Source organism: Chamaea fasciata, unplaced genomic scaffold, assembly GCF_029207755.1.
Source record: "Chamaea fasciata isolate MVZ Bird 193981 ecotype frontalis unplaced genomic scaffold, bChaFas1.0.hap1 SCAF_1, whole genome shotgun sequence".
Taxonomy (NCBI): domain Eukaryota; kingdom Metazoa; phylum Chordata; class Aves; order Passeriformes; family Sylviidae; genus Chamaea; species Chamaea fasciata.
This window is the reverse complement of record NW_027094086.1, coordinates 8364614-8391287: the sequence shown is the minus strand read 5'-3', so window position 1 is coordinate 8391287 and position 26674 is coordinate 8364614. Positions and strand designations below refer to the sequence as shown.

The following is a 26674-nucleotide window of genomic DNA, read 5'->3' as shown; positions in this document are numbered from 1 at the left end:
TTTGAAGGATCCTGAAGTATCTGTGAGATGCCTGCTGCCTCTGGTTTTTCATTTGATTGGGGTTATTTTTGAGTAGAATGAGTAATACTGGCTATTTCATTGTACTGTCAGATATGAGATGGGAGGGGCAAACAAGGGTTACTAGCGAAACATTTGGCAGTTCATGAAATAAAATAGACATTGGGAGGTCTCTGTTTTTATCCTGTGTTCAAAATAAAATATTAGAGACTGGCAAGAATTCAGAAGTGATTCTACCTTGTTTTTGCAGGCGGTAAAAGTTTTGTCTCTGTGTTTCTCAAGAAGATAAGACTGCTCCATTCTGTGTGCAGGAAACAATCCTGGCTTTGAGGCTTATATTTTGGAGCAAGTTAATTTCCTTGTTATTTGTCTCACTGCTGATAACTTAAGAAATTATTGTGGAGTGAAAATGTGGGATGTATTTTGTATTTGTGATTTGTAATTTTTGGGTAATTACAGGATAAAAAGAATTTTTTCGAAGTCAAAGTGCTTGTCCTCATGTGTATACCAACAGTGGTTAAAAGTGAATTGCAGAGTAAAATATATGTCAAATTCGAGTCAGAATCAGTTTTCTGTGAGGATGCCACTGCAGAGTGCTGACAGCAGGAGCAGATTTGTGATACTGAAATTTCTTTCAAATGTCCTTCTTTAGGCCTAATATGGGTTTTTAGGACAATGTAACCTTTATAATTGGGAATTTTACACTTGTGAAAGATTTTCCTCTTGCCCAAATCTTTTGGTTATAACCTGTAAGTAAAAATGAAGTTATAAGCTATTTATGTATTGTTATGTATTTTTTGTACTTTGCTGGGCTTTTTCTGCCTTGATATCTTACTTGGAAATACTTAAAATGATAAAACATTATTTGTCAAATTAGATTTCTTTGAACTATTATACCAGCACTTAATAAGACATGTCCAAGATACCAAGTAAATTAACTGAATTATTTTGATCTGATTAGACAATTAGAGCACTTGATTTTGAATGCCTTGTTTGGGTTAAGCTGCTTTAAATTGTCTAATTTTTATTTCAGGTAAAAAGAAAGAAAAAGAAAAGGAGAAAAAGGAGAAGAAGGAAAAAGATCATAAACCAAAACAGAAGAAGAAGAAGAAAAAAAAGAAGAAATCAAAACAGCATGGTAAGTTCAATTTATATTTTTTTAAAGTAAGTAAAACCACCCAGTGTATTTCTAGGATTAGACAATATAACTTGTTTGTAAACAGTGTGAATGTAAAATTTCAGAAATGTCCAAGAGTAAATTTTAGCCTTAAATATGAAAGGTACACTTAGGACTTTTTTTTTTTTTCTTGCATTTATAGCCTGTCTCTCTCTGTGATAGACACACATATTTCATAGGTGTTTTTTCTTCCTCCAAAAGATATGCTTGTTGTTTTCATCTTTTTAAATTCTTCATTTGAAGCTCTATATACATGTCATACCTATTTTGCTTGGACATTACAATTATTCTAGTGTCTAGTTTGTTGCTCCATTTCAGTGGTTTGCTGTATGCAATGCACCCCCTCTTTAACAGTTAATCCTTCACAGCTGAGGTTGGCGTCTCTGTTATGACAGCCTTGTCTGCTGCCTTGACAAATGGGGATTATATTTTGTGGATTATGTGCTTCTCTATCCAAATTTTGTGCTATAATATGAAAATGCTTCCAGATCATGCAGTGCTTTAGGGTGAATTGCAATATTGTAGGTTTCATGTACTTCATCATCTTTGTACTATACTAACTTCAATTGCTTGTTTTACTTAAAAATCATTGGGAGCTTCTTACTTGCACTGAGAAGGCATTTAAGTATTTGCAAGAAGATACTGATAAATGCTAGGTATGTGACCAATATTGTTCTTTGGTTTTATCTTCTTGTGGTCATAAGGTAGTTTCTTGTGGGCTGGGTTGGTTTTGTTTTGTTTTTCTTTTCTTTTTATCTTTTCATTCCCTTGTTCTTTTTACCAGCTTGTGTTGAAACAGCTGGCAGAGGTACCATAGAACCTTGGCACAGGTACCATAATTAGGTTCCGATTTCTAGGAAGCTTATCCAATGTTTGTAAATATGAGAAGAAAATATGCCCAATGCCTCAACAAATAGAAATCTTAAATCCAGATGCAAAAAGCAGTGCGTGTAAAACTTGAACATATTCTTTGCAAATTCGTCTTGTGAAAATTTGGGTTTAACAATCCAGAAGTATTCAATTTGGACTTTTTTTAACTGGGAAAAAAATTAAAGTACTCCAGTGGATTCTGATTGCAACGTCTGACCCTGAAAAAGCTCATCTGTCAAAAGAAACAAGACTCTCTCTCCAGGACTAGATCACTCCACTCCAGATGTGGACAGAAGTGTAAGGGTGTCAGGGATGCTCCTTTTGTTTGAAATGAAATTGAGGTGTTGTAGGCAAGAAGAGGAAGCAGGTACATTCTGTGCCCCAAGTAAGTTTTGAACAAGGCTTTAAGACAAAACAAAAACCCCAGAAAAGACTGGTTTTGTGCTCCAAGTGTGTGTGTGACTTACTGATTGTATAAAATCCATGTGTAGCAGAAAGCAGGCAATGCTGTTATTTATGTTGCTGTGTTGCAGTGAGGTTAGAAGCCATGCAGCATGAAGTAATGCAGTAATGCAGCTGCTCCTTGAGTTGACTACAGTGAATACACTTGGGAAATGCTGGAAATAGTATGCTTTGGACAGAGACAGTAAAGAGGAAAGTGACTTCATTGAAGGTGATCTAGGAGAGAAGAACATTATGGAACCCATAGCAGGAAAACGGTAGTGATAGGTGAGAGTAGGAATGCCTCCCACAGATAGGATGAAAGTGCAGTAATCTGATTACTTGCTTATATTTGAAGTACTGATTTTTAAGAGTAGTATATGGGTAGCTACTCATAATTACTGATTGAAGCCATGGGCATGCTCAGGTGGGTCCAGAGGAAGGCCATGATGATTATCAGAGGGCTGGAGCACATCCCCTATGAGAAGAGGCTGAAAGCTTGTTTAGGCTCTCTTACACAAAGGAGAATGCTGGGGAAGACCTTATAGCAGCCTTCTAGTACTTACAGGAGACCTACAGAAAGAATTGGGACTCCTTAATTGGAGTGTAGTGCTAGGGCCAGGGGGTACAAATTTTCAACTGAAAGAGGGTAGATCTAGATTAGATTTGATATTCAGAAGAAATTCTTTTTTGTCGGGGTGATGAGCCACTGGAATGGGTTGCCCAGAGAAGTTGTGGATGTCCCATCCTGGGAAGTGTTGAAGGCCAGATTGGGTGGGCCTCTGAAAATCCTGGTCTGCTGGAAGGTGAGGGGGAACAGGATGACCTTTAAGGTCCCTACCAACCCTAACTGTTCAATGATTTGCAGTTACATGACTTTCTTAGGACAGTCAGTGTGGTTAGGGACAGGCTTGCAAATGTGTTTCTTGAGACTGTTGAAAATAGTTTGTTAGAGGAAGATACAATGCTGGTTATTAAGATAAATGTCAGTACCACTGTATGACCAGCAGGCAGTAGCACATGATGATGTCTGTGCTTTTGTGTGTGCTATAACAGCCTCATCCTGCTCCTCTCTGGCTGAGAAGGAAGTTAATACAGAGATGTATAAGTACAGTGGGAATTTCTGCAACAGGTGGGCTCAGACACTGCCCAGTAGCTCCTCTGGATCCCAGTCTTTCAATTTTCTGTGCCTGCAGATATGAGCTCATTGGGCAGCAGCCCCACTGCAGTACAATCTCACTTCCATGTGCATTCTCACACACTGTGTTGGCCAGGACTCCCCAGAGCACCCCACCCCAGCTCTCCTGCTTAGAAAGTCACAACCCAGAGCTGGCCCTTGCAGACCCACTGACCCCTTGCTCCTAGGCTATTTCACCTGCTCATCAGCTGATCCAGCTTGATCCATGCAAGCAGACACTTGGACTGGCTGCAGGTGCTGTAGCCATGAGCTCATGGGCCTCTGTGAGCAGAGATCCCTGGCGTGGGACTGGCACTGCTGTCACTTCATTTTATCTGAATGCTGGCACCACAGACACATGGAACCTTTGACCTGCAGTGCTACTCCATTTGCTGGCACACAGACCATGTACTTGAACCCTGAATGGAAAGCCTCTTCCCCAGGTGAGAGATGGAAACTATTATGTAATAAAAATTACATAATAGTTGAGGTTGGAAAAGAGCTCTGCAGGTGCAGTGGTCCAACCCCCTTGTACTGGTTGCCCAGAATTATATCCAGACAACTTTTCAATGGTTCCAAGGAGGGAGACTTACAACTTCTGCCAGCACAGACTGGATGCAGGGCATGGCCAGGCAAGTGTACTGACCACAAAACTTTATGCATATTGTGGCTTTTTTTATTCTGTTATCCCCGTTTTCTCCATAATTGTTCTTCCCCAAATCACTTCAGTCCATCCATTTTCCCCACCTTTATTTTCTTCCCTAAACAGTTCATAGTAAGTCATTTGCAAACCCAAAATTATTTTCCCCCACTTCCCATAGTGTCCCCCACTGGCAGCCCCATGGGCTGCAACTGCCTTTAGTCCAGAAGATGATCCAGAGAGCTGCTATGAATAACACATCCTGATGGGTTTCATGGATAATGGAGGTGATGGCACTGCTGGGAAAGTCTGAGAGGGGCCTGGCCAGGGAGGATTTGTTGTTTGCCTGCTCATCCTCCTCCTTTGGGCCTGTGTATGTATACTCTCCTGGGATGCTCCTAGCCCAACCCAGGACCTCTTGGCCCATTGATTTCTCATGGGATGGGCCTGGGAATATCCAAAGACTATGTCCTTTGGGCTCCCTGTGCTCCTCTGCAGGGGTGCAGGCAAGCTTTTATCTCTTAAACTGACAGGGTCATCTCTGGTTGTTTCTAGGTAGCAATGCTGGTAGTACTGCAAGCAGACTTACGGCAAAAGAGAGAGTCACCAGCAGCATCTCTAAGGATAGCAGAGGGTGCAGGATGTATTGTGGAAAAAAGATGACTGCATAATACACTAGGAAAAATTACCCCTCTGTACATTCAAAGATGGGGGAGTTACAATTGCTGATGCTTATCTATCAAACTTGATTATGTTTCTCACAGGAATTTTTTAAATAAAATGTTAAGAATAGCTTTTGCCATTTCTTATTAACAGTTTCATCATCCTGATACCTCAGCATTGATATCCTTTGCTTGTCAACATAATGCTGCAGTAAAATCTATACACTATTGTTTTTTGGGTTTTTTTGCCTTTGTTGTAAATTTTACTTTTGTAAGAGCGACTTCTTTCCTTTTAACTTTTCAGATTATTCGGATTATGAAGACAGTTCTGTTGAATTCGTGGACAGGTGCTCCTCTCCCTTAACGCGCTCCTCGGGCAGCTCGCTGACATTGCGCAGCATGTTCTCAGAGAAGAATACTTCATACCAGTACCCAAGAGCTATCCTGTCCGTTGACCTCAGTGGAGAAAGTAGGTGGAATGAAGAGCAAATTTCAGTTTATAAGTTTAGTTTGTTAAGAAGTAGAACATTAAAAGAAATAATTTGGTTTATGTTTGGGATTGTAGCTATAAATATGGTGACTGATTTATCTTTCATCTATTTAAATCAAAATGCTTACTCTCCTCAAGCTGTTCTACATTGTGCTTGCTTTGGTTAAGTGTTGCTACTCTGCATCTGAGGAGAGCACATTAAAGGCACTTTGCAGAATTCCTATTGAAATCTCATATACCAGCAGCGTGTTTGAGAGCGATTTTTTTGCTGATGCAGATTAAGATTTTTACCTGTGAAAAATCCCTGTATTTCTTTGAATTATCGTGTCTCTCCACACACAGTTTCACATGTATTTATTTCTATTAGACCTTTCAGATGTGGAGTTCTTGGATGATTCTTCCACAGAGAGTTTGTTACTTAGTGGTGACGAATACAATCAGGATTTTGATTCAACTAACTTTGAAGAGTCTCAGGATGAAGATGATGCTCTCAATGAAATTGTTAGATGCATTTGTGAACTTGATGAAGAAAATGGTTTTATGATTCAGGTAAAGAAGTTTGGTGTGTGGAGTTATATTTTCCATGTGAATGTTTTGCCTGTGAAGGTGCCCTTTTGATGTGTCACAGACTGGAATTATGTAGAGAGCTGTACATAAGTGAACGAGAACAAAATACTTCTTTGTTCTGCACTTGGTTTGGCTCTGTTCAGTGGATGCAGAGCTGTTTCTCTAGGATGAGGTTTCTCTAGCAATTTGATACATAGGACAAATGGCTTAGTAACCTTTTCCTTTATAGCCAGCTGATAAATTTGGAATAAAGTATCCTCTGCCACACACAAACCATAGCTTCTGTTCCCCAGACCATTCTGATTATACAAGCCCTCCTGGCTTGGCCCTCGTGCTTTGCAATACCACTTGTAGAAACCTCTCTGCTCACTGTAAATGTCCCTCCTTTGTGTGCAACATGTCTCCTTGCAGACACTAAATACTGTCAGTACTGTGATGTGTGTTTCGTCTTTAGAATAGCACTTCTCACACTGGCTATCACTACCAGGTTTTAGAAACTGCTGAGAATTTGCATCTAAACTTGGTATAGATAAAAGGGAAGAAGAGTATGCACATGTCTGCACAGCATTCAGGTGTTGATGGATTGCAACTCCTGCTGCTTATTACTTTATACTCCAATGAGGAGAGCATTTCCCATCCATGAGTAATTTCAAGTCTTTTTTCTCAAGCAATTTATAATGCAGTGATTAAACCAGATACAGAAAGCAGTAAGGAAGAACTCAGTTGTCAACAACTTTAAAAAGGTCATGAACCTCCTGTGTTTTTTACCCCCATTCAAAATCAGGTTTGTATTCAACTACTACTGTGGTACAGTTCCTGTTGATAGTGTGGAGCCCTTTAGTCGAGATTTAAAAGAAACAAGTAAGGCTGTCATATGTTAGTGGACTTACTCGTCTGGAACTGACAGAGCCCTGGAAATGAAGGGCACTCAGGCTGTCTCGGGGAGCAGACTAAAATGCAGTGCTATGTTGGAGGAGCTGTGTTGGAGGAACTGGAGGAGTTCAACTGTGGTAACAGTGTGGAAAAATGGACTGGTGTAACAATCTTTGAAGACAGGAGGGGACACTGTAGCTGTAGTGACTGGAGGAAAGGTGATTTCCTGTTTTGAGCAGGCTGATGCTCAAAGGCATGTCAAAGCAAAGAGGAGAGATTTTCAGCAGTGAGCCAGCAGATATTTAAAACACTGGCAAGCACAGAGTTGAGAAAGACAAATATCTTTATGAGACAGTTTCCTGCCTGTTTTTAAACTCCAATGGCAGCTTGATTTTTCCTCTTCATGCTTGTCTTAGTGAGAGCAACCGGTTTGCTATTTCTAGGCTCTCATGTCTTACCACTTCTATTTTGCTCTCCTATTCTCTTGTTTCTCCTCTTTCATTTTCTCTTAATTTTCTTTTTCTTTTAGATTTTCCATTGGTGCGATATTAAAAGCACATCTTTCTAGCGCACTGGAGAGATGCTTTGTAAATATAAATAATTAAACTGAAGAGTTTTCTACTTTTCACTGTTATGCTGTAACGTATTACATTATCTTTCTACTTTACTATAATATTATACTCCTGTCTTATGTTTCACTACTAAATATGTAGGTGCTAAAATACTGAATGTTGTAATAAAATACTATTTAATATTACATCTTCAGTTTCTTTTTTTTTTTTTTTTTCCAGTCTGGAGTTTGTGGTTGAGGTAACTTTCAGATCTAGAGCTCTTTTTTTACCTTGATGTCTTTGTCTACCCAAACACACATTGCCCAACTAAAATGATCTTGCACAAACCAGCTATTTAAATTAAAGTGCTGTTCTCTGCATTTTGATGATACAAAAAGTAACTTCTGAGTTTTTACTTGTCTCAGTTTTAGTTTTTTGCTTTTGTTGTTTTTTTTTCTGACGTCAGTGTGAAGAATGCTTGTGTTGGCAGCACAGTGTATGCATGGGACTGTTGGAGGACAGCATTCCAGAGCAGTACATCTGTTACATCTGCAGAGATCCACCAGGTATGGATAAACCACCTTTATCTGCAGCCCTGCTTGGGAATTTTGAGCAGACATGTTATGAATTTGCTTAAATTGTTCAAGCTTTGTCTGTTTTGTGTTAAATGTGACGCTTCGTGGGGGCAAGTGATTCTAAGTTTGGCTCTGAGCAGAAACTTATTTTTATGTTAGTAACATCATGGTCAGCTATGCTAAATCTTATCCATGAACTCAGTAACCATTGTTTTACTTGTTGAAACTTAATTCCCCCCAAACCTTAGTGCTTTTTCATGTCAGTGTAGTCTGAAAAGCCTTTTTAAAGAAATAATTTTTGTTCAGGAATCTGTTTTGCCAATACTTGGAATCACAATTTGTTCATTTAAATATTTTCTTAGAGGGAAAGGACTCAGTACCACAGTACTTAAACATGCTGTGAATGGCATTTCATAGCAATTGCAATTTTGCCCAGAACTGTGTAAAAGCGTGGAACTGAATATTTAAAATATGGAAAAATCTAGGACATCTTATTGTAAACCACAGTGCACAGACAGCGTATGTTGAACTTCAGATAGGTCAGATTCCTAAGAAATAGAAAAACTATTTACTTTTAAACTGAATACTTCTGGTTTAGGAGGATGTTGATTTAAAATTTATTCTGTAATAAACCCATTTTTCTTAACAGTTATTTGAAGAAAAACTAAAGAATTTGGAGGAAATTTTTTTTGTATTTTCTTCTGACAGTTGATACAAATGCACATACCTATCTTCTGGTGAAATATCCAGCACTCTAGCTGTTTCAAAAGGGCAATGAGACTACAGCCTCAAATTTACTTTCATTCTAAATTTAAGAAGTGAAATGTGAAAATTGTTTGCAGAGTTTTTATTAGCTATTTTTGAGATGAAATATTAGGAAAATAGAGCTGGTTCCATATGCCCCAGTGTGAATCAAAACTGGTGGTAGAGAGTCTTGTCTGAGTTCTGTGTGGTGTCTCTTTGAGCAGCCCAGCTTTTTCTCTACCAAACCCAGCTAATTTGTCTTGTGCTCTTTCCCTGCACTGTATTATTAGGTATTTCGTTTTCCCCTGCTATGCAGAGTCTGTGTCCCTAATTTTTATCTTCTCTCCCTTCCTAACCATTACTTCTTTTCTTTCTATGTCAGGAGAAAAAAGTCATTCTCAATGTCAGTATTTTAAAGTGTATTGGGATAATGGGCAAAAAGGAGATAGACAGGGTATTCTCCTGAAAGGTATGGAGGGCTTCCATCAACCCGTTCTTTGTTCTGTCTATGATGATAGTATGATTTGAAATCGACTGTAAGATATTGCCGTCAGTCCACCTGGGTGCCTTGTTGTGAACAATAACATTGCAGTAATTAGCATTATGCATTTCTAGTTTGGGGTGGGCATATTTTTTGTTTGGTTTTTTGTTTGTTTGTTTGTTTTTGTTTTGTTTTTTGGGTTTTTTAGATTTTATTTGTTTGGGGTTTTTTTGTAGTTATTTAGCTACTGTAGAAGTGTTAGCTAAATACTCATTCTTGCTGGTTGAGTTAAGACATAGCAGGGGAAACCTGAGGCCACATACATCTATACCCTCTGTAGAAGTCTGGTGAAAGGCACCTCAAAGGAGAGTGTAAGAGCTCTGCTGTCAGATAAGTTTGAAATATCTGCTTTTCCTGAAGCCTTTTCCTGGCTTCTAATAAATAGATACTGACTTCAGTATTGAAGCAAAACGTTTGTCTTTCAGAAACAAACTGGGTGTTATGGATATGTCCATATAAAATCCACACTCTAACATTTCTCTTGGTAACTTGGGCTTTAAAAAAAAAAATAGTAAGTTGCAGTGCTTAGATAAATAAAATGCCAATATAAACTTTTTTTTTGGTGGTTATTTTTTTTTTTGATAACAGCATAGATCTTAATATCATCTAGTTTGACCGTAAAGCTGATTAGATTTTAATTTCAAATGCCATTTAGAGGGGTCTTGAGGTTTCAGGCTTATTTTTTTCTCATAAGTTTTAAGACTTTCTTCTTAACCCACTAAAACTAAATTCTTATATATTAATAGCAAAATCTTGAGTCATCCTTTCATGGATATTAGGAGATATTTAGGCAAGTACAGCACATAATTATAGCACTGTAGTTGTAAATATAATTCTGTGGCTTTAGATGGCCCTCAATTTGTTTATTGCTTACCCCAGGACAGAGGTGGAGTGCCAAATATCTCTATGACAAAGACTGGCTAAACAATGGACACATGTGTGGATTATCATTTTTGAAAGAGAACTACTCTCATCTTAATGCCAAAAAGATCGTGTCAACACATCACCTACTGGCAGATGTATATGGGGTAACTGAAATACTGCATGGATTGCAGCTGAAGATTGGGATACTGAAGTAGGTATCACTCCAGGGTTTATTTACCAGCTTTATCTATTTACATAGCAGAGACTACCATTATTCTATATGGATTTTTCTCTCACACTGAAGTTCTTTCTTGTATAATATTTTAATTAATTCAAGGGCAAGATGTACAGTACCCTCAGCTTCAGCAGGAACTAGGTGTTCAGCACCCAAGCAGGTCTGGTCTATTGGGACTATAGACAAATTTTTTTGGTAAATTTTGTGATAAAGGGACATTCTAGGTTTATCTTAAATTGATGAATGACCTAGGAATACTTCTTGTTTGATAATGGTGCTTATCAGTAGCTAAGCTCTAGGAGAAGTGGATGCTTAGTAGTTCAGTGCTCTAAATGGTGTTTTCTGTAACTTGCTTTTTTTCATCCCTTTCATTGCAGAAATAAGCATCACCCAGACCTTCATCTCTGGGCTTATTCAGGGATGAGAAAAGAACAGGAACAAAGAACTGTTGGGGTAGAGAAAAAGTTAGTGACTTTGCAGGATGCTGTTAATCCAGCTGAAAGGACGTGTCATAGTCAAAACCATAAAGAGCCACCCAGTATACCCCAGAAGATGGAAGAAACGTACATCACAAGTGAGCACAGTTACCAAAAACCACAGAGTTTTAGTCATGACTACAAAGCAGTCACTGACCCTATGAGCTCAGATGATGAAGACACAAGTAGCTTTGAGGAAGATCATGAATATCATACAGAGAATAAAAACTGTTTACAATATTCTTTTAAAGATGGTGGCATGAATGAGCAGGTAAGTATCATTCTTCATCTGGGAAATTTTATTTGGGAAAGTGTGTCCAGTCTGATAAAACTGAAGTACATACAGGTATTTAAAAATGTTCATTGCTGTAAGTCAACATATTTATCAAACAAGTCAGCAGAAATCACTAGAAGGAAACTTGGATCACTGAAATAGTTCCAGGTGAAGTATGTTCATTTCAGCTGGTGTATGAATTACAAGGTATGGTTTAAGGTATTGCCTATGCTAAAAATTTATTCTCAAGCTAATGTTTTGAGAGAAAGGAAACCCTGTTCTTTAAATGCAGGGTCTTGGAACAGAACTTATGTGTTTTTTATAAGGTGAGGAAAATGGGACAGGTTTCCCTTTTTTTCTCAGTTCAGTTATCTATGTGTGCTGGGGCGGGGGTTGTTGTTGTTTGTTAAAGCACGGTATTTTTAATTGTGTTTATTATTGAACTGTATTCTTCTTTTAATAGCAGTGCTACCTAGAATGCCATCCACAAATAATGATTTACTGACCAACTAATTTCACCTCATGTGCAACTGCTTTTCAGTCTTCTATATTGCATATTTCTTCTAATGAAACATTTTTTAGTCAGGATTATATTTTGCTGTTTAAACATCTTTCTCATTTTTACATTAATGGTTTGAATCCATTATTTGATGGAAAAGTCTGAAACTTGATAATATGGTTTTAGTGGACAGTTTTCTGAGCAAAAACCAAAGGGAATCAAACCTTTCTGTTTTCTACAATACCAGCTGTATGAGGATAAATTGTCTAACTCATCCCCCTTTTGAAGTACAATTTCTGGTGTGGAAGAAATGAGTATGATACATATCTTTTTCTTTTTAATTTTAGTTCTAAATGTGGTATGTAAGCTGTATAGCGTGAGTGGGGAATTTTTGACTCATTCTAATTAAAAATACCTGTTCCTATGCTAAATTTGCTACACTGCACAACTATATTCAGGTTTATGGTTAGGAGACATGCAGCAGTGTCAAATACTCTTGCCTTCCAACAGTAGTTTAAATCATCGTTGTAAACAGTAGAAATAGCATAAAGATATTTAGAATGAAAGAAAAATATGCATGAGCAGTCAAACAAAACTAATATTTCCTTCAGAGATTCAAGCATGTATGTAAAAAGCTAGGTGCTCTCTGTTTGACACTGTCCCAAACAGATCTCTTCTTGGTTTAAGAGTATTCTTTCCCTTGGGGACACCTTGATCATCTTTCTAGTAGTTAGCCTTTATACTAAAATAAGGCCTTTTGCCTAAACATGATAGGCATGGAAAAGGTTTCCTTGGTTTCTCCATGAACCTGTTTGCACTTACCTTAAAATTGACATTGAAGGACCATTTTTAAATTATCTGACTTCTCTCTAAGGTGCCTTTTCTCCTCTCCTTGTCAAAGTTTGGTTGGGACTTTGAATTTTCCTTTCTAACATTCTTGAGAGCCTTCTAATGTTCTCGTTTTCCATGCTGTTTTGTCTTACCCTAATCTGCAATTGTGTTACATACTTCCATTTCTCTTACAAACAGTGTTTGGATTAACTGTTATAAAATCCCTTTTTGTGCTATGCATTATCTTTAAAATTGTATTTAGTTTCCTTGGTTTTACTTCTGAAACCACAAGCCTTCCCAGCCTGAACCTCCTGTTATTTCTTGTCCACAAGCTGTATCCTTAACTCCTCTCCTGCCATCACTCTCTGATCACCTACACTGACCTCATAGCTTAGAGGAGAACCTGTTGGATTTTGTGGGTTTTTTTCAAGGAGCCATTTGAATAAATACAGAGGTCATTAGAAGAAAAAAAAAAAAATTATGATGTTATTCAGATATTCAGTTTCTTAGCTTTGAAATTTTTTCTAACTTACTGAAGCAGACTGAAAGATGATTTTGGTTTTAGAGTTACTGACTTGGATCCTTTTACAGCAAGGGAAAAATGGCATTCCTGAGGTTTTAGAGAGGGTCTAATAATTGTAATGAATAGATAATTTCTTATTTATATTGGAAATATTTTTCATAAGATTATTAATAGTTTGATTACTGAAAACACTGTGGAAGCAAACCTGATTTCTTCAGAGAAGGTATTTAAAATACCATAAAAGTATCAAAATTCTCACACCTTTTGAATAAAATCTATCTCTGATACATAATTTTAATTCCTTTAATGAAGATTATGAATTTATTAACAGCACTTGTCCCATCTGAGTTGCTAATAAAGCTGCCTGCAGGTTAGTCAGAGCTTTATTTGTTTGGTTGGTATTTTTAAATTGATTTTCAGTCTAAATGAAATGGTAAAATGAAAGTTGGAATTTTGCTTAAGTGGTAACTTAAAATCCATCAGTTCCTATTTTCTTCTTTACCTCTCTTCTCACTCTTCCTATAGCTGACTGGAGAAAGAAATATTTTAATAACAGACCTAACACCATTTGTTCTTGTGTGGTGCAGAAAACTATCTGAGCTCCTCAGAGAAGTGTATTAGTACAATTAAAGTCATTCTTTGCTCTGGCATTTGACATGAACTGACACTGTGTGAGCACATGTATCTGGCATTCTAGTCCTTAAAATAAAACCTTCAATTGTGAAAGATCACTGGATATGAAGTCATAGTGGATATAAAATGGAAAATGTTAATCCTGCTAATTACTGCAGATGCTGAGCATTTTTAACTTGTTAAATCTGATCTACTTCCACTCAGTAGCTGAAACATCAAATATAGAAAGATTAGGAGCTCATATATTATCTCTGGCATGCTGTGAAGGTACTAATTATATTAAAGAAGCCAATCTTCCTCTGATCCTATGTTTGCATAACTCTGCATGTTACTGTAACTGTCCCCAAGCATGTTCAGTTCTGCCCCAAACTTGTGCTTGGAAGGTAGGTGGGGTCATAGCAGGTATTGCCTTAATCAGCAAACAGAACAGATTGTCCGGAGAGGGTGTGGAGTGTCTCCCTCACTGGAGATACTCCAGAACCATCTGGACACAACCCTGTGCCATGTGCTCTGGGATGACCCTGCTTGAGCAGGGGGGTTGGGCCAGGTGATCCACGGTGGTCCCTTCCAACCTGACCCATTCTGGGATTCGGTAAAATAGGATGTCCACCTTATTTGTGCAAAATAGTGACTGTTGACATCTTAGATAATTCTGCATTGTAGAGAGTTTTCCATGGGAACAAACCTTAGGATTTCGCACGTCTTTGGTGGCGCTAGACCCATGCAATTCAGCATTTCATGATTAAAGTTACTCTTCATATAAAAAGGGCACAGAAGCACAATCTGTCTTACTGCATTAAACGAAGTATTTGAGCTGATAAACTTCAGTGTTAGGGAAATGAGGCAAAAGGTATTATTTGTGGAATCTGCATTTTGTTTGGTATAGTCTATTGATGTGTCATGGTATGTGGCTTTCTGAGAAGCTTTTTGTTGTGTATACAGAAGTACAGTTCTAAGCCAGCAGACTTTATCATGTGACTCAAATGTTGAAATCAACACCAGAAATTAAAACAAAGCAAAAAAAAAAATTCTTAAATGGCACTTTTTTTCTTTCTGTTGCTCCTGTGAAGAATTCTGCTGAAGGAAACACTGTGTTTGTTTGTAATGAAAGAAAAGGCTCAGAAGAACAAGTGGACACACATCTTCAATGGCAGCTAAATCTCCTCACCCATATAGAGAATGTACAGAATGAAGTCACCAGCAGAATGGACCTGATTGAAAAAGAAGTTGATGGTAACTGCATTGCCAGATTACTTGTTAATGTACCTGTAGCAGCATCTCTCATAATTAATGTGTTCAAAGTGAGCTAAGGCACTGAGGGTGGATTTTTAAGTATTCTGTTCAAATTTGGGTCCAGAATTATAAGCAGAGGTTGTACCCTTGATCTTCCCCACCCCCTTCCACGAGTTTTCTCAATGCCCAGTAAAGTAGATTAACTACTCAGAACCCCTTAGCTCAGGCCCTGAATTCAGAAAGCTTCATTAACTTCTCTAGTCTTTGTCCAGATATGGATCATCAAATTGATGGCTTTTTCTATGCCTGGAGTGAATTTTGCCTGATTGTTGTAGTAATTGACAATATTTAGGGAAAAACAAGGTGTTTATCATGCATTCAACTTTGGTTTTTTTATTGCCTTCAACTTTGTTTTTTTGTTATTAGCGAGGAAGTGGTTTTATGAAGATAATTCAGTCTTCATGAGAAAACTTGAATGAAATTACATTGTACAACAATATTGTAGCACATAAGTGTCTATGACTTGCCAGTCCTAGAAACTAGTAATTAAGGGAGCTCGTAGTCTAATCCTAGGACTCCTTAATTAATCTTTTAACAAATAAAAATGCCTTATCTCTATTTTCAGTTTTACTTCCAGTATCCCTGCTTTTCCTCGGCAGTGTTTCTAAACTAACAGGGTTGACCTTTTCCTTTCTCTGTTTCTACAAGCAGAGAAGTTCCTTGAAAACATTTGTTAAAGATTGGAAAACCACTCTGTAACCTGGACCTTGTCCACAGGAGCCTGTTAAAGTGGCAGAAGCAAGCCTTGTGTCTAAGGGTTGCATTTTCTGTTCCAGAACTGTCAGAGTAGACCATGAAGTGAAGTTGCTTTCATGTGTGTAGCGGGCAAATTGTGAGCCAAGGGTAAAATTTACTCCCAGGTACCTTTTCACAGCAACAATCAAATCAGAAGATTGGATTGTTCAAGAGAAATACAGAATTAGTTGGTGTTTCCCTAACAAAATTTCTTCCGTTGAATAAAAATCACAGTCTCAGTGTATTTTCCCTTTTTATGAAAGACAAAGTAAGAAAGAAAAGTTTAATTTTTATGGAAACTGTTTCTCAAAGACTTACTCTAATCAACTTCTTCCTTTCCCTTCTGTAGTTTTAGAAAGCTGGCTTGATTTCACTGGAGAACTGGAACCACCAGATCCTCTGGCAAGATTGCCTCAGCTCAAGCGACGTATCAAACAGCTCTTAATCGACATGGGAAAAGTACAGCAAATAGCAACACTTTGCTCTGTATGACAAAAAGGAAGAATAAAGAAGTAAAAATAGGTTCTTTACAATGAATTTTCTTATTAGCCACAAGACTGACAGGAAGACAGCAAAAAGCTGAGCATTTATCTGGTTCTTTGCTGATTGCATTAATAGCCTGAAGCTTTAGAAAGAAGAGAGGAAGTTTAAAGTCAGGAATCTGTTTTATTGAAAATATGAATATTCACTGTCCAGGCTTCAAAATTATATATAATATACTGAGAAATGTCAATTTCTCAGGATTTTAACATGTTAAACATGTAAATCCCCAAATACAAGAAAATTCAACAAACATAACTCTTCTAAGAGCAATGCCACTGTTTTGAAACCATTGGCAAGCATTTCTAAATTAGCAGAATTCAACTGACTAAAAATGCAATCCTCTTATCTTGCTAGTGAAAGATAGATACAGAGAGAGCTGTATCTTCTCTACGAGGAAGGTTTTTAGATTATTTCTTACCAATGTTGAGGAAAACAAACATACTAGCTTTGATTTTTGAAAAAAATTACTTGTCATGATCTCCCTTTAAAATTATTTTTTTATATAGAAATCCCTAGAACAGCACCCCTAGGCTCCTTTAAAACAGAAGTGGGAAATAGTGGTCAGATGTGCCAAATAATATTAAAATCACTGGGATGAGAGTTTGATTATGACTTAAGCAAAGGTTTTTTCCAAAGTCCTACTTGGTGCCAGCAGTCCATCCAAAATTGTATCTGGTTTATATTTTTTTATGTTCTATAGCAGTATTCAGGAATCAAGGTACAATTTTTGTCCTGGGTAGCTCTTTTCTCACGTTGGCCCTGTGAAAACTTTCAGTGGGGATGAGGAATGATAAGAGCACCAAAACTGACTGTGGCTGTGGAAATTCTAAACCATTAGAGGAAAAATCAGAAGATACCGTATCCAAGTTATTTTTATAAAATTTTTCAGCTTCAGTGAATGAAATGTCATGAAACCAAAGGCAACCAATTTGCTCTGTTAGCTCTTGGTGGACTTTGAGCCCAGGAGTTTTCCTGTGCTGATCAGTTGCCGCTGTACCCAGTGCTACATCGGTGTCTGTGTGTGTATGTATATGTGTATAGCTACAAGTACATATATACATACCATACACATTTCTATCTACACATGTCTACTTTTATTACCATAGACTACAAGAACTGGTGGTTCATATTACCTTTTAACAAGCAGTTTCTAAAATTGAAAATAATGTATGTACAGGTTTTGAAATTTGTAAAATATGACTGTTAAAAGGAGGCTATTTAACTGAGGACATTAAGATACTTGAACATTTTATGCCTCATGTCTGTTTATCAGTTCTAGTTATCTGTATAAAAGCATTTTAGAACCGATAGACAGGAAACTTGAATTTACCTTTTGATAAGAGTACAAGCCACTGTACATTCAAAAATTATTTAAATTTTCAAACACACTGTTCTATATGTAAGGTACTGTATGTAAAACTGTTTATTAAAACTATTCTGCATACTCTACATTTTCCACTTTTCTTCCTGATCTACATACAAATGTAAAAAATAAGTGATTGTTATTATTATGTACAGACCATCAAAAATCTTGGAATGCCTTTTAAGGATGCATACAACTGAAAAAATGTGCCAAAGATGGATTATCTGGGAAAGACCTTGCAACCAGTGCATTGAACTTTCATGATAAAACTATTATTGAGAAAGAAAGCAGCGTGGCTGGTTCATTGCTAAAGTAAACCTACCCTGACCTTTCCTCTCTGTCTGTCATACCTGAAGTGAGTTATCACTCCTGATGGCCAAAGCAAAATGTAAACCCCTGTTACAGAGCAGTTGCTATTTCAAAAGTCTTCCCACATCAAGCTTCTAGGAGACATCACAGAGCTGCACGATAACATGGAATTATGGAATGGTTGGCAACTCCATAATGCAGAAGAACATTAGAGCTGTGGAGTTGTTGACATTTTATAGCAACTGTTAATAAATACTTTGTGTTATGTAGTTGATGCCTAAATAACTGCTTCAAACATGAATAGTTGAGTGACCTACTTGCTTTTGGATATGTGAGACATTTTTATAGACTATTCATTTGCTGCATATCCTCGAATGTGGTACTGTGTGTACTGTATAAGAGAAATGTAAATCCAGATGAATTACTTTGAAACAAAGTGGAGTGTATTTACAGAATTTATACAGCATACACTGTAGCAATATTATGCAATGTGTGTGCACCTGTGTGATGTAATATAATTGTAAATGTTACTGAAGGTGAAGATGGACTTGGAAAGTTCAGGGGAGAGGACAGAGGTTTTATTCTTACTACAGAGATGGAGGAATGGTATCCTGAAAAGGAAATCCTAAGGTCAAAGCTGAAGTTGCCCTTGCAGCTTTAATGTGTCTTCTGTTTGTATGTGTAATGGCCTCTTAATTTCCATGAATATATAATTTTACCCCTTAAGATCCTGCCTTTTTCAGGATGGACTGTGCTTACAAAAACAATCTGTTCAGAATTTTTTTTATGTTCATTGTGTAGTCATGTATTATGAGAATTCTTGCAAGCATTCATATCTTCTAAGAAATACAATCTCGGTGTCTGTACGGACCATACTATGTATGATACATCGTGTACTGCTCAAATGTTTCACAGACTTGTCTGAGTTTGCTTTCTCAAGTTGTGGTGCTGGTCTGTAACATGTGGACATTAGTTTCTGACCCGAGTTTCTTGAGTATTCAAAGGTTTGAGATGCTTTTGAGATTTTTCTTTTAAACACAAGTGAAGTGCCATAAAAATGCTAAGTGTTTTGCACAGAATGTAACCTACAGTTGATTGCTTTGCTTGTGTGCCAGTCAACCCGAGTGTGATCTGGCTCTTACCAGAATTTCTTCCTAGTTGGCCTTATCGAGAGAATCTTATTCCTGTAGGCATAATTTTCCATCTGTCTTCCTGCTTCCTCTCTAAATAAGCCAGGGATGTACACTCAGTCTGTTTGCAACATCATTTATCGGGTGTGAATTGTGACTGCATTGTTTGATATAGGAGACAGACCTTCTCTGAGAAAAAAACAGTATATGGCATTGTAAGGACTGTTGGATCTGTGTGCACAGAAAGGCAAAATACTTAAATTTGCAGCCTTCTTTCACTGAATAGGAGTTCTAAATAATTACAGGAAAAAGGGAAATGCCATTTTACAGAAGCCTTTTGTGATTTCACAGAGCTAAATGGCAAAATTTTAGAGCCTTTGAATGCCCAGCTTTTTGCCTGAGGTTTAGTTAGGGGTTTGTTTGTTTTAAAATGGAGGTATCAGGGTGATTGCGTTTGAAAGTCTGCTCCTACTTATGACTGTACCAAAGGCATCTACATCAGGAATTCTGTGTTTCAGTTGCAGTGATGGCAAGACAGCAGTACTGCAGTCATAAATGAAACGTAGACAGGTGCTGTGGTCTGGTATTACATGATGGGCCTGCCACATTCTGGCTACAAAATGGACATACTTCAGGTCATATCACAGGGAATGGGTTGGAAGATGCTTCCTGTTAACCCTTCTCTTGGGTAGTTGGTTGAATAGTGCCCATATTTTGGATATTCTGGCCTTAGATGCATACACCTTTCTTCAGCTGTGGAGTGGTTTACAGTGGTAGAAGCCTGTCATTTTCTTTCAAATAGACAAAGAAGATGGGTTGCAATTTTCTGATAGATTTCCTGTATTTGCTGGGTGGCAAAAAATTGAAACTGTTCTTCCATGGGTACAGTTATGTTGTATGACTGACAGCCACCGGTTTCTTAATTTTGTCTCTTGAGCCTCTACACGTGCTCAGCTGTTCATTCTGCAGCTTGCATCTCTCTCTTTTCGTTCTTCAGCTTTCTGCACTCTGGCTTCTGAGGTGCCTGGAGGTCACTCTGTTCTCATGCCCATTTCTTCCCGGCTGCTGTGGGAAGCAGTCATGGGCAAAGGTCTCTTTGGCTCTTCTGTCCCAGAGTGTCATGGGACTTACTTGTGTACAAGCTGGGAGTGTGTGCACCATAATCAAAATCTCCAGGTGTTTTTGATGCTTTTCTTAAGCAAGCCTCTTCTATCTTGTGCAATTGGTGATTTTCCTCTACTCCCATCTGGCTTCTAACTTAACTAGACTTGAATTAATATTACAGCAAAACCCCTCTGGCACTGTTGGACTCCACCACTCCTTATCAAACTGAGGGTTGGGATGCAAAGGAGTCATTCAAACAGTACTGTAAAATTATAAAAGTATTTGATGTTGTAAACCACACTATTTTTCCTTTGTATTTAAAGGGAAGCTGTAACAATTTTTCTTCACTGGAACTTTAAAGGGCACAAAACAGATCCTGAACTGAACTGGAGCTTGGTGTAAAAATCAACAAGTGGAGGATGGGCAGGACTCTGCAGGCAGGAGCTTCACAGGCAAAAGAGCAGTCAGGCTGTCCCAGCTGCCTTGCCCTATTAGTAGCTCTGTGGAAATGCTGGTGTGTAAAGGGAGTGTGTGCAATGATCCATTCATTTGCAAGCAGGATTGTTTAGAACACTGGAACTATAGGTTTTTGCTCTACTGCTTAAAATTGTTTCAGTATATGCACCTTAATTTTGGAGTGCTTATTAAAGTCAGAGGCTTAATCACTTTTGAAATGCCCATTGCTATTTTTACATTTTATTAGCTCTCAATTTTTTTCTGTTGTACTGATTGCATATGGCTTTAGGTGAGGATTTTGCAGAGGCTGTTTGAAATGCTTCAGTAATGGTTTCTCTTATACTTATGTCCTGGGCACTGGGTGTTGGGGTCTGTCTTTAGCAATAAATATTATACACTATGTGTATATCTGTTTGTATATAGAAAAAAAAAAAAGGCAAAAACAAAACAGAGCATGTAACGATGGTGAAAATACACTGCACCGAGTGCAGATTGTGCATTTGGCAGCCATTCTGCACCAGCCTGAACAACCCAAATGAATAATTGGAGACCACATGGAGAAAATGAACTGGCATGAAAAATCGTTCAGGACAGAAATTCCCTTCCTTTATTCTGTGGGCTGGATAACTAAAGCTAGTTCTATTGCTGTTTGCTTCAAACAGCTGTCTTCCTTTCCTGAAAACTGGCAAGCCTCCTGTGTTCAGCTGTAGCCATGTGTGTCAGTGTATTGTCACTAAACACTCTGAGAGAGGCAGCACTGCACTATGATTAAATCTTCTATGAGAGAAGCAAAATACTTCCTTCTGTGATTTGTTTTTTATAATAGCAATAATGTTGACTGCATTCTAATACTCACAATAAAGGTCTGTTGAGATTGTTATGTGCCTGGGCTCCCTTTCCATGGACTTCTCTTCTGGTGAGCTAGTGTGTGTTTGCATATATTTTAAAGCATTAGGGAATCTTCAGTTGCATGTTTAGTCTGTAGTTCTTACGTTATGTGCAGTCGTTGATACTCACTTTTATACATTGCAGGGCTTGAGGGAATCTTCAGTTGTATTTCAGCCTGTAGATGAATGATACAATCAGTAAATTATTTACAGTACTAAATTACTTAACGTATGTAGCAAAGTAATTAGAAGATATTACTGTTCCTGAACTGTTTTGGTGTTTTAACAATTTCAGGCTTTGAGTTTTGCAATGCACTTTATTCTTAAGAGTCAATATCTTTCAACAACGTGTTCACAGTAATGGCATCACTTCTTGTGGGCAGACATGTGCCTTTGTACAATGCCATTACAAAGTAACTTTAATTTGCATTTAGTCATTTATTTTAATATCATCCACAAGTTGTTCAATACACTACTGCGGTAGAAAACAAAAAAGCCAACAATGCTAAGGAAGTTCTTCTCTTAGACATCCTGTGGACAAGGGCACGAATGATAAGCAGCAGATGAATGAAAATGGACAGAATCTCAGTAAGTTACTGCCATAGAAAAATGGTTTAATTCACAGAAAAAGTAGATACAATAATAAATGTAATGAACTTTAAAAAATTTAATTCTGAAATATTTTAATCATTGTGGAAGGGACAGTCTCAAAGCAGGCTCTCAAACTTAAGATACACGACCAGATTCAGATCTTGGAGCAACACACTGGCACATTTTTTTAATTAGCAGACTTTCTGAAGAAGAGGTTTCCTGAGTCACACCAACGGTCTGGCCAGCCCAGAGTCTTGTCTGCAGTAGAAATAGGATGTCAGATCTGTACAAACATACTATGAAATATCTGTGCAGATTGGTTTTTTTCTAAATGTGTCTTTCACATCTGGCAAACTGAGGGTTCCTTTACCAAAATTTTTAGGTCTGTTAGTTTTATCGGTCACTTGACAGAGATGGACTCCTCAAGTTTAATCCATCTTTTTCATTGGTGGCTTACAGAATTCACAGCTTTGTTGTGTGGCAGGAGCTGTTTGTCCTTGAACTTCCCTTCTGACTCCACTGGCTCTACACCATTGCTTTTAGTTCAGAGAAGGTCAAATATTGCATTATTGAAAAGACCCAAAGCAGTTTTGCCCCACCAACACCTGGAGTTTGGCATCCTGTTGCTGTCCTTGTGTGACTTGTGGTGACTTTTCTCACTGCCTCAGCTTTTTTTTTTTTTGTCAAATACTGAATCGATTCAGGATGCAAATCCTGTGTGTCACTGCAGTTGCAGACCTGGCTCCTTCTTGGGGTTTCAATCCAATCTGCATCCCAGCTGTTGTGAGAATAAAATACCTTTTTTCTACCTGTAATCACTGTAGTACTATTGGATAGAGGAAAACTCTGTCATTTTCAATGAATAAGTAAGATAAAAAAGAGCATTTTATTCATCTTAGAAATGGTCAGTTCCTGCAGGGAGAAATGCAAATGCAGATATTCTTACATGAGCTTCTTTAGGTTCTTCTGTCACCAAAGACACTTTGCCAAATGTGAAGTTATAATTTAAAATTTGACAAGTCCTGTGCTCAGTTTTCTGATCTAGCCAAGTTTAGCATGAAAATGACTGAAACTTCTCTATCATTCTTTCAATTTCAAGAATGTGTCATGTATAAAGGGAATACACTGAAAAGTGTATTATCTGGGGCTGTCATCTTGTCGTCTTTTAATTTTGCATCACATGAGGTCTTAATCAGAGATGACAGAGATAAGTGCTTCCCAAGGTCTTGGAAAGAAAATGTGCTGAATGTAAACCTTAGTTCTCTATCTGTAAGTGGAACAAATGGTGTTAACCTTTTTTATGTAGCTTTCTTAAAATGTGTGAGAGAATTGTCCAACACTGGTGCTTCATTTAACACAGAAAAACAGTTTATTGCTTGAAATGAATGAATTGATTGGTGTAAGCATAATTTCACAATGTTTTCGGTTCTTAAAATTTCTGCTTCCAATTTGCTGCCTCATTTGGGAAGCTCCCTCCAGTTCTTTTTTTAAACTAAGGTTGACTTCTCAGGCTCAAATTTTATTGGGGTAAGAGTAACTTTTCTGTGGGTACAGATGTCTGTGTATTTATATACAGGAATCATTTATCCCTGGGCCTTTCAATATGTAAAATTGCAGTTGCACAAACTCTCTTCTGCTAAGAAGGTGTATGCAAAACTGGAACAATGAATAAATGTCTTCTACTTTGAGGTTTGTGATTTCAATGTCTCATCCCATTGACCTTTCCCTTTTCCCTAACAGTTGTAGTTTGCAGTATAGATTGAGTAGCTTTTGCCAGTAGGTACAACAAAACAAAACCCTCATTTCCAGCACTAGAGCAATGATTTTGAAGACATGATAGTTTTAAGGCTGTATTGGCCGCAGGGACCGTTTCCACTTACTCCTTTTCTGCTTTTCATTGGTGAGCTAATTTAAGATGTTACTCCATCTTTTCTCAGGTGCTAAAAATAGAGGTCAATACCATTGTCCCTTCACTGAAAGTTAAGCAAGACCTTTCTTACTTTGTATTTGACCAGCCATAGAGAGACAAGTGCCTCTTTTTCTCTGATGAATGTGAATTCCACACATTGCTTTGTAAACAACTTTTTTTCCTTTCTAATCCACGGGCTCTTGCATCCCCTTGAACGTGTATGTACCAAGATGCCCACCTTGGTTTGACGCACATCTAGAAGTGGTTTAAGTGGTGCCAATTGCCAAAATTCCTTTTCTCACTTAGTTTTTTAAGAGACTTTTAAGACTTGGCTGTTCTTCCCAACTTGAGTAGCTCCTAGGTTGTTTTTTGAGTGTTTCTGAAAGAAATAAACATTGTCTTGAGAATCAGCAATATGTAGATATTGTGAGTTTGTGCTTCTTTCTGATAATAATAGCCCTTTGATATTTCATGTTTTCCTGTGTGCCCTACTCCATTATCAGCCTTTTATAACAAAGAATAGAGAAGGAAGGTGAGTTGTAACCACAATAAGCTGCTCTCCCCATTTGCTGTGCAAGGAACCTGAATGACACTTTTCTAATAACGTCAGAAAATTAGACTAAATCAGTATCACACACAGACCCCCAACACACTCTGGAGATGTTTAATTGGCTTGGAGACATCACAGTATCTCCAAGCACTGAGCCAGCTGCCCCTGCAGAGCCTGTCTGTGGCACTGGGCTGGGCTCTCTCTTGTTCTCTCCTGTGTGTGCCCCACTGTGCAGGGCTCAGACACAAACCTGAGGCTCTTGGAGTGCCCTTCAGTCAGAAATACATGTTATAGTCAAACTTTTCTTCTTTCCTGACTTAGCCATGCTACTGCTAAATTGAGTCAGATTCTTTTGCTCTGCATGGATGTTTCCCTACAAATGCTGTGCTCATGCAGAAATTCAGTTTCTTTTTGTGCCTGCTTGATCAGGGCTGTTACAGGATTTGTCATCTTTATGCCTCTAAAGGTTGCTTTTTTTTTGTCTGTCATCTGTGCTGGACGTGTTCTTCATTTTTTGCCAGCTTGATCTTTCTGTAGATTGTTGACTTTGCTCAAGTCCAGAATAGGTTGCTTGAAATTAAATTCCAAATACAGTCCCACTCATTTTTAAAAGCCTAGTTATGCTAAAGCAAACTTGTGCTCCTCTTGGAGATCATATTTACCATATCCATCAAACACTGTGGCATGGCAGTGGTCTACATCCAGCACAGAAGGATGCTTGGATCATTGCTGTCATGATCTTAGTCTTTGGGAGAGTGTCAGCAGAATTGTTCCTAGGCTGTCTAGTACCCGTGAGTCACAAACAAGAGTGCTGCTCTCACTTTTTCTTGAAATCAAGTTAAATCCAGTTTCAAACATGTGCTGTTACTGCTTAAGTAATTATTTGGGGCTTATTTATCCAACCACCTTTGTACAAGTGAGGGTGAGTTCTCATAATTCCTGGTGCAAGTAAATGCTAACTCACAGTTACAAGAGGTGACCAATTAAGAAGTGAAATTCTGGAACCAAGAAAATAATATTTCTCATATGTTTTATGTTGAGGATCTTGCATGTAATTAGTCGCAAAAACCTTAATTTAAGAAGTTTCATGGTCAAACTGATTTTAAAGCTGGAGGATGAAGCCCAAGAAGTGAAGCTGTGCCTGTCAGATACTTGGTTGTGTCAAAGTGCATGGTGCAAGTGGGAGTGAAAGCAAAAGATGGCATGTAATTGACTCTGATCCTCAATTCACTTCAGCCAGTGAGGTGCATCCATCCTGTTTTTCACTTGGTAAATAACCACTTTATGGGTTATGTTCACTCCTGATGTGCAGCGCCCAGAGGTCTCACTCTGGTCTATCCATCAGCAGTCTCAGCTCTCTGGGAATGCAAAGATGTGCAATTCCAGTTGGGAGCACAAAGCCTGGCTGCACCCTGGGTTAGGTGAGAGGCAGAGCTCTGCCCAGGGTCACACCAATATGCTCAATTTACTTGTTGGAATAACTGACCCTCTGCCACCTGCTGTGCCTGCTGCCACTTGGCTCAGTTGTGCTCCCTGGAGCAGGGAGGAGAGCTGGCTGAGGGCAGCCAGGAGGGCAGTTTCAGCTGAAGGGGCCTCTTGCAGATTGCTCAGAAGCATCGTGTGCGTCACTCACCCAATTCTGTGCCCAGCAAGCAGCACAGAAGTGAGCCCATCCCCGTGATGGGCACTACAAAAGGGCAGCAAAGGCTCTGTGGGGTGCACAGCTGCCTCACAGACAGGAGATGGGCCTCTCCCATTGCAAGATGGGCTCCATCCCATTTTGCACCCTCTTTTGCTTTATTAGCATAGCAACAGCCAATATATTTGGTAAGTACACGTATCCTTTTCCTCTGGCTGTGTCCAAGGGAGACTGATCTTTGTACTGCTTTCTGTGTTGTCCTGTTGAAGTATATAATGATCTTGAATCTTGCATGCTGCAAACTTAGCTGGTTATTGTGTGCTGTGCAAACTAAGGCTGGGCTCCTGGTTAAATACTAAACTATAAGGATCTTTAAGTGGTCAGGCTTACCTGAGTTTGTACACCTGGGTTTTGGGTGGAAAAAAAAAAGTATTTTCAAAGGCTAGAGAAGGAACATAGGTAAGAAAAAGTGCTTCTGCAGGGTTGTGAAGTTCCTCAATCACA

At 38.3% G+C, this 26674-nt stretch overlaps 2 protein-coding genes across 6 annotated transcripts in view; both read left to right on the top strand.

The window, feature by feature from the left end:
- PHF20L1 (PHD finger protein 20 like 1) overlaps positions 1 to 21474 on the top strand; it is a 57621-nt gene extending 36147 nt beyond the window's left edge. For all 5 annotated transcript variants that reach the window (XM_066175740.1, XM_066175724.1, XM_066175715.1 and 2 more), the window contains 8 exons: positions 1052 to 1156; positions 5290 to 5454; positions 5843 to 6024; positions 7933 to 8032; positions 10206 to 10401; positions 10803 to 11172; positions 14732 to 14894; positions 16039 to 21474. In XM_066175740.1, coding sequence (XP_066031837.1) covers positions 1052 to 1156; positions 5290 to 5454; positions 5843 to 6024; positions 7933 to 8032; positions 10206 to 10401; positions 10803 to 11172; positions 14732 to 14894; positions 16039 to 16181 — 1424 coding nt within the window. In that variant the 3' untranslated portion in view covers positions 16182 to 21474. The remainder of the gene's footprint in view (positions 1 to 1051; positions 1157 to 5289; positions 5455 to 5842; positions 6025 to 7932; positions 8033 to 10205; positions 10402 to 10802; positions 11173 to 14731; positions 14895 to 16038) is intronic.
- A 4820-nt stretch (positions 21475 to 26294) lies between these two features.
- Positions 26295 to 26674, top strand: part of TG (thyroglobulin) — a 147715-nt gene continuing 147335 nt past the window's right edge. The window contains exon 1 of the mRNA XM_066175694.1: positions 26295 to 26358. Within this exon, the coding sequence (XP_066031791.1) occupies positions 26295 to 26358 (64 nt within the window). The remainder of the gene's footprint in view (positions 26359 to 26674) is intronic.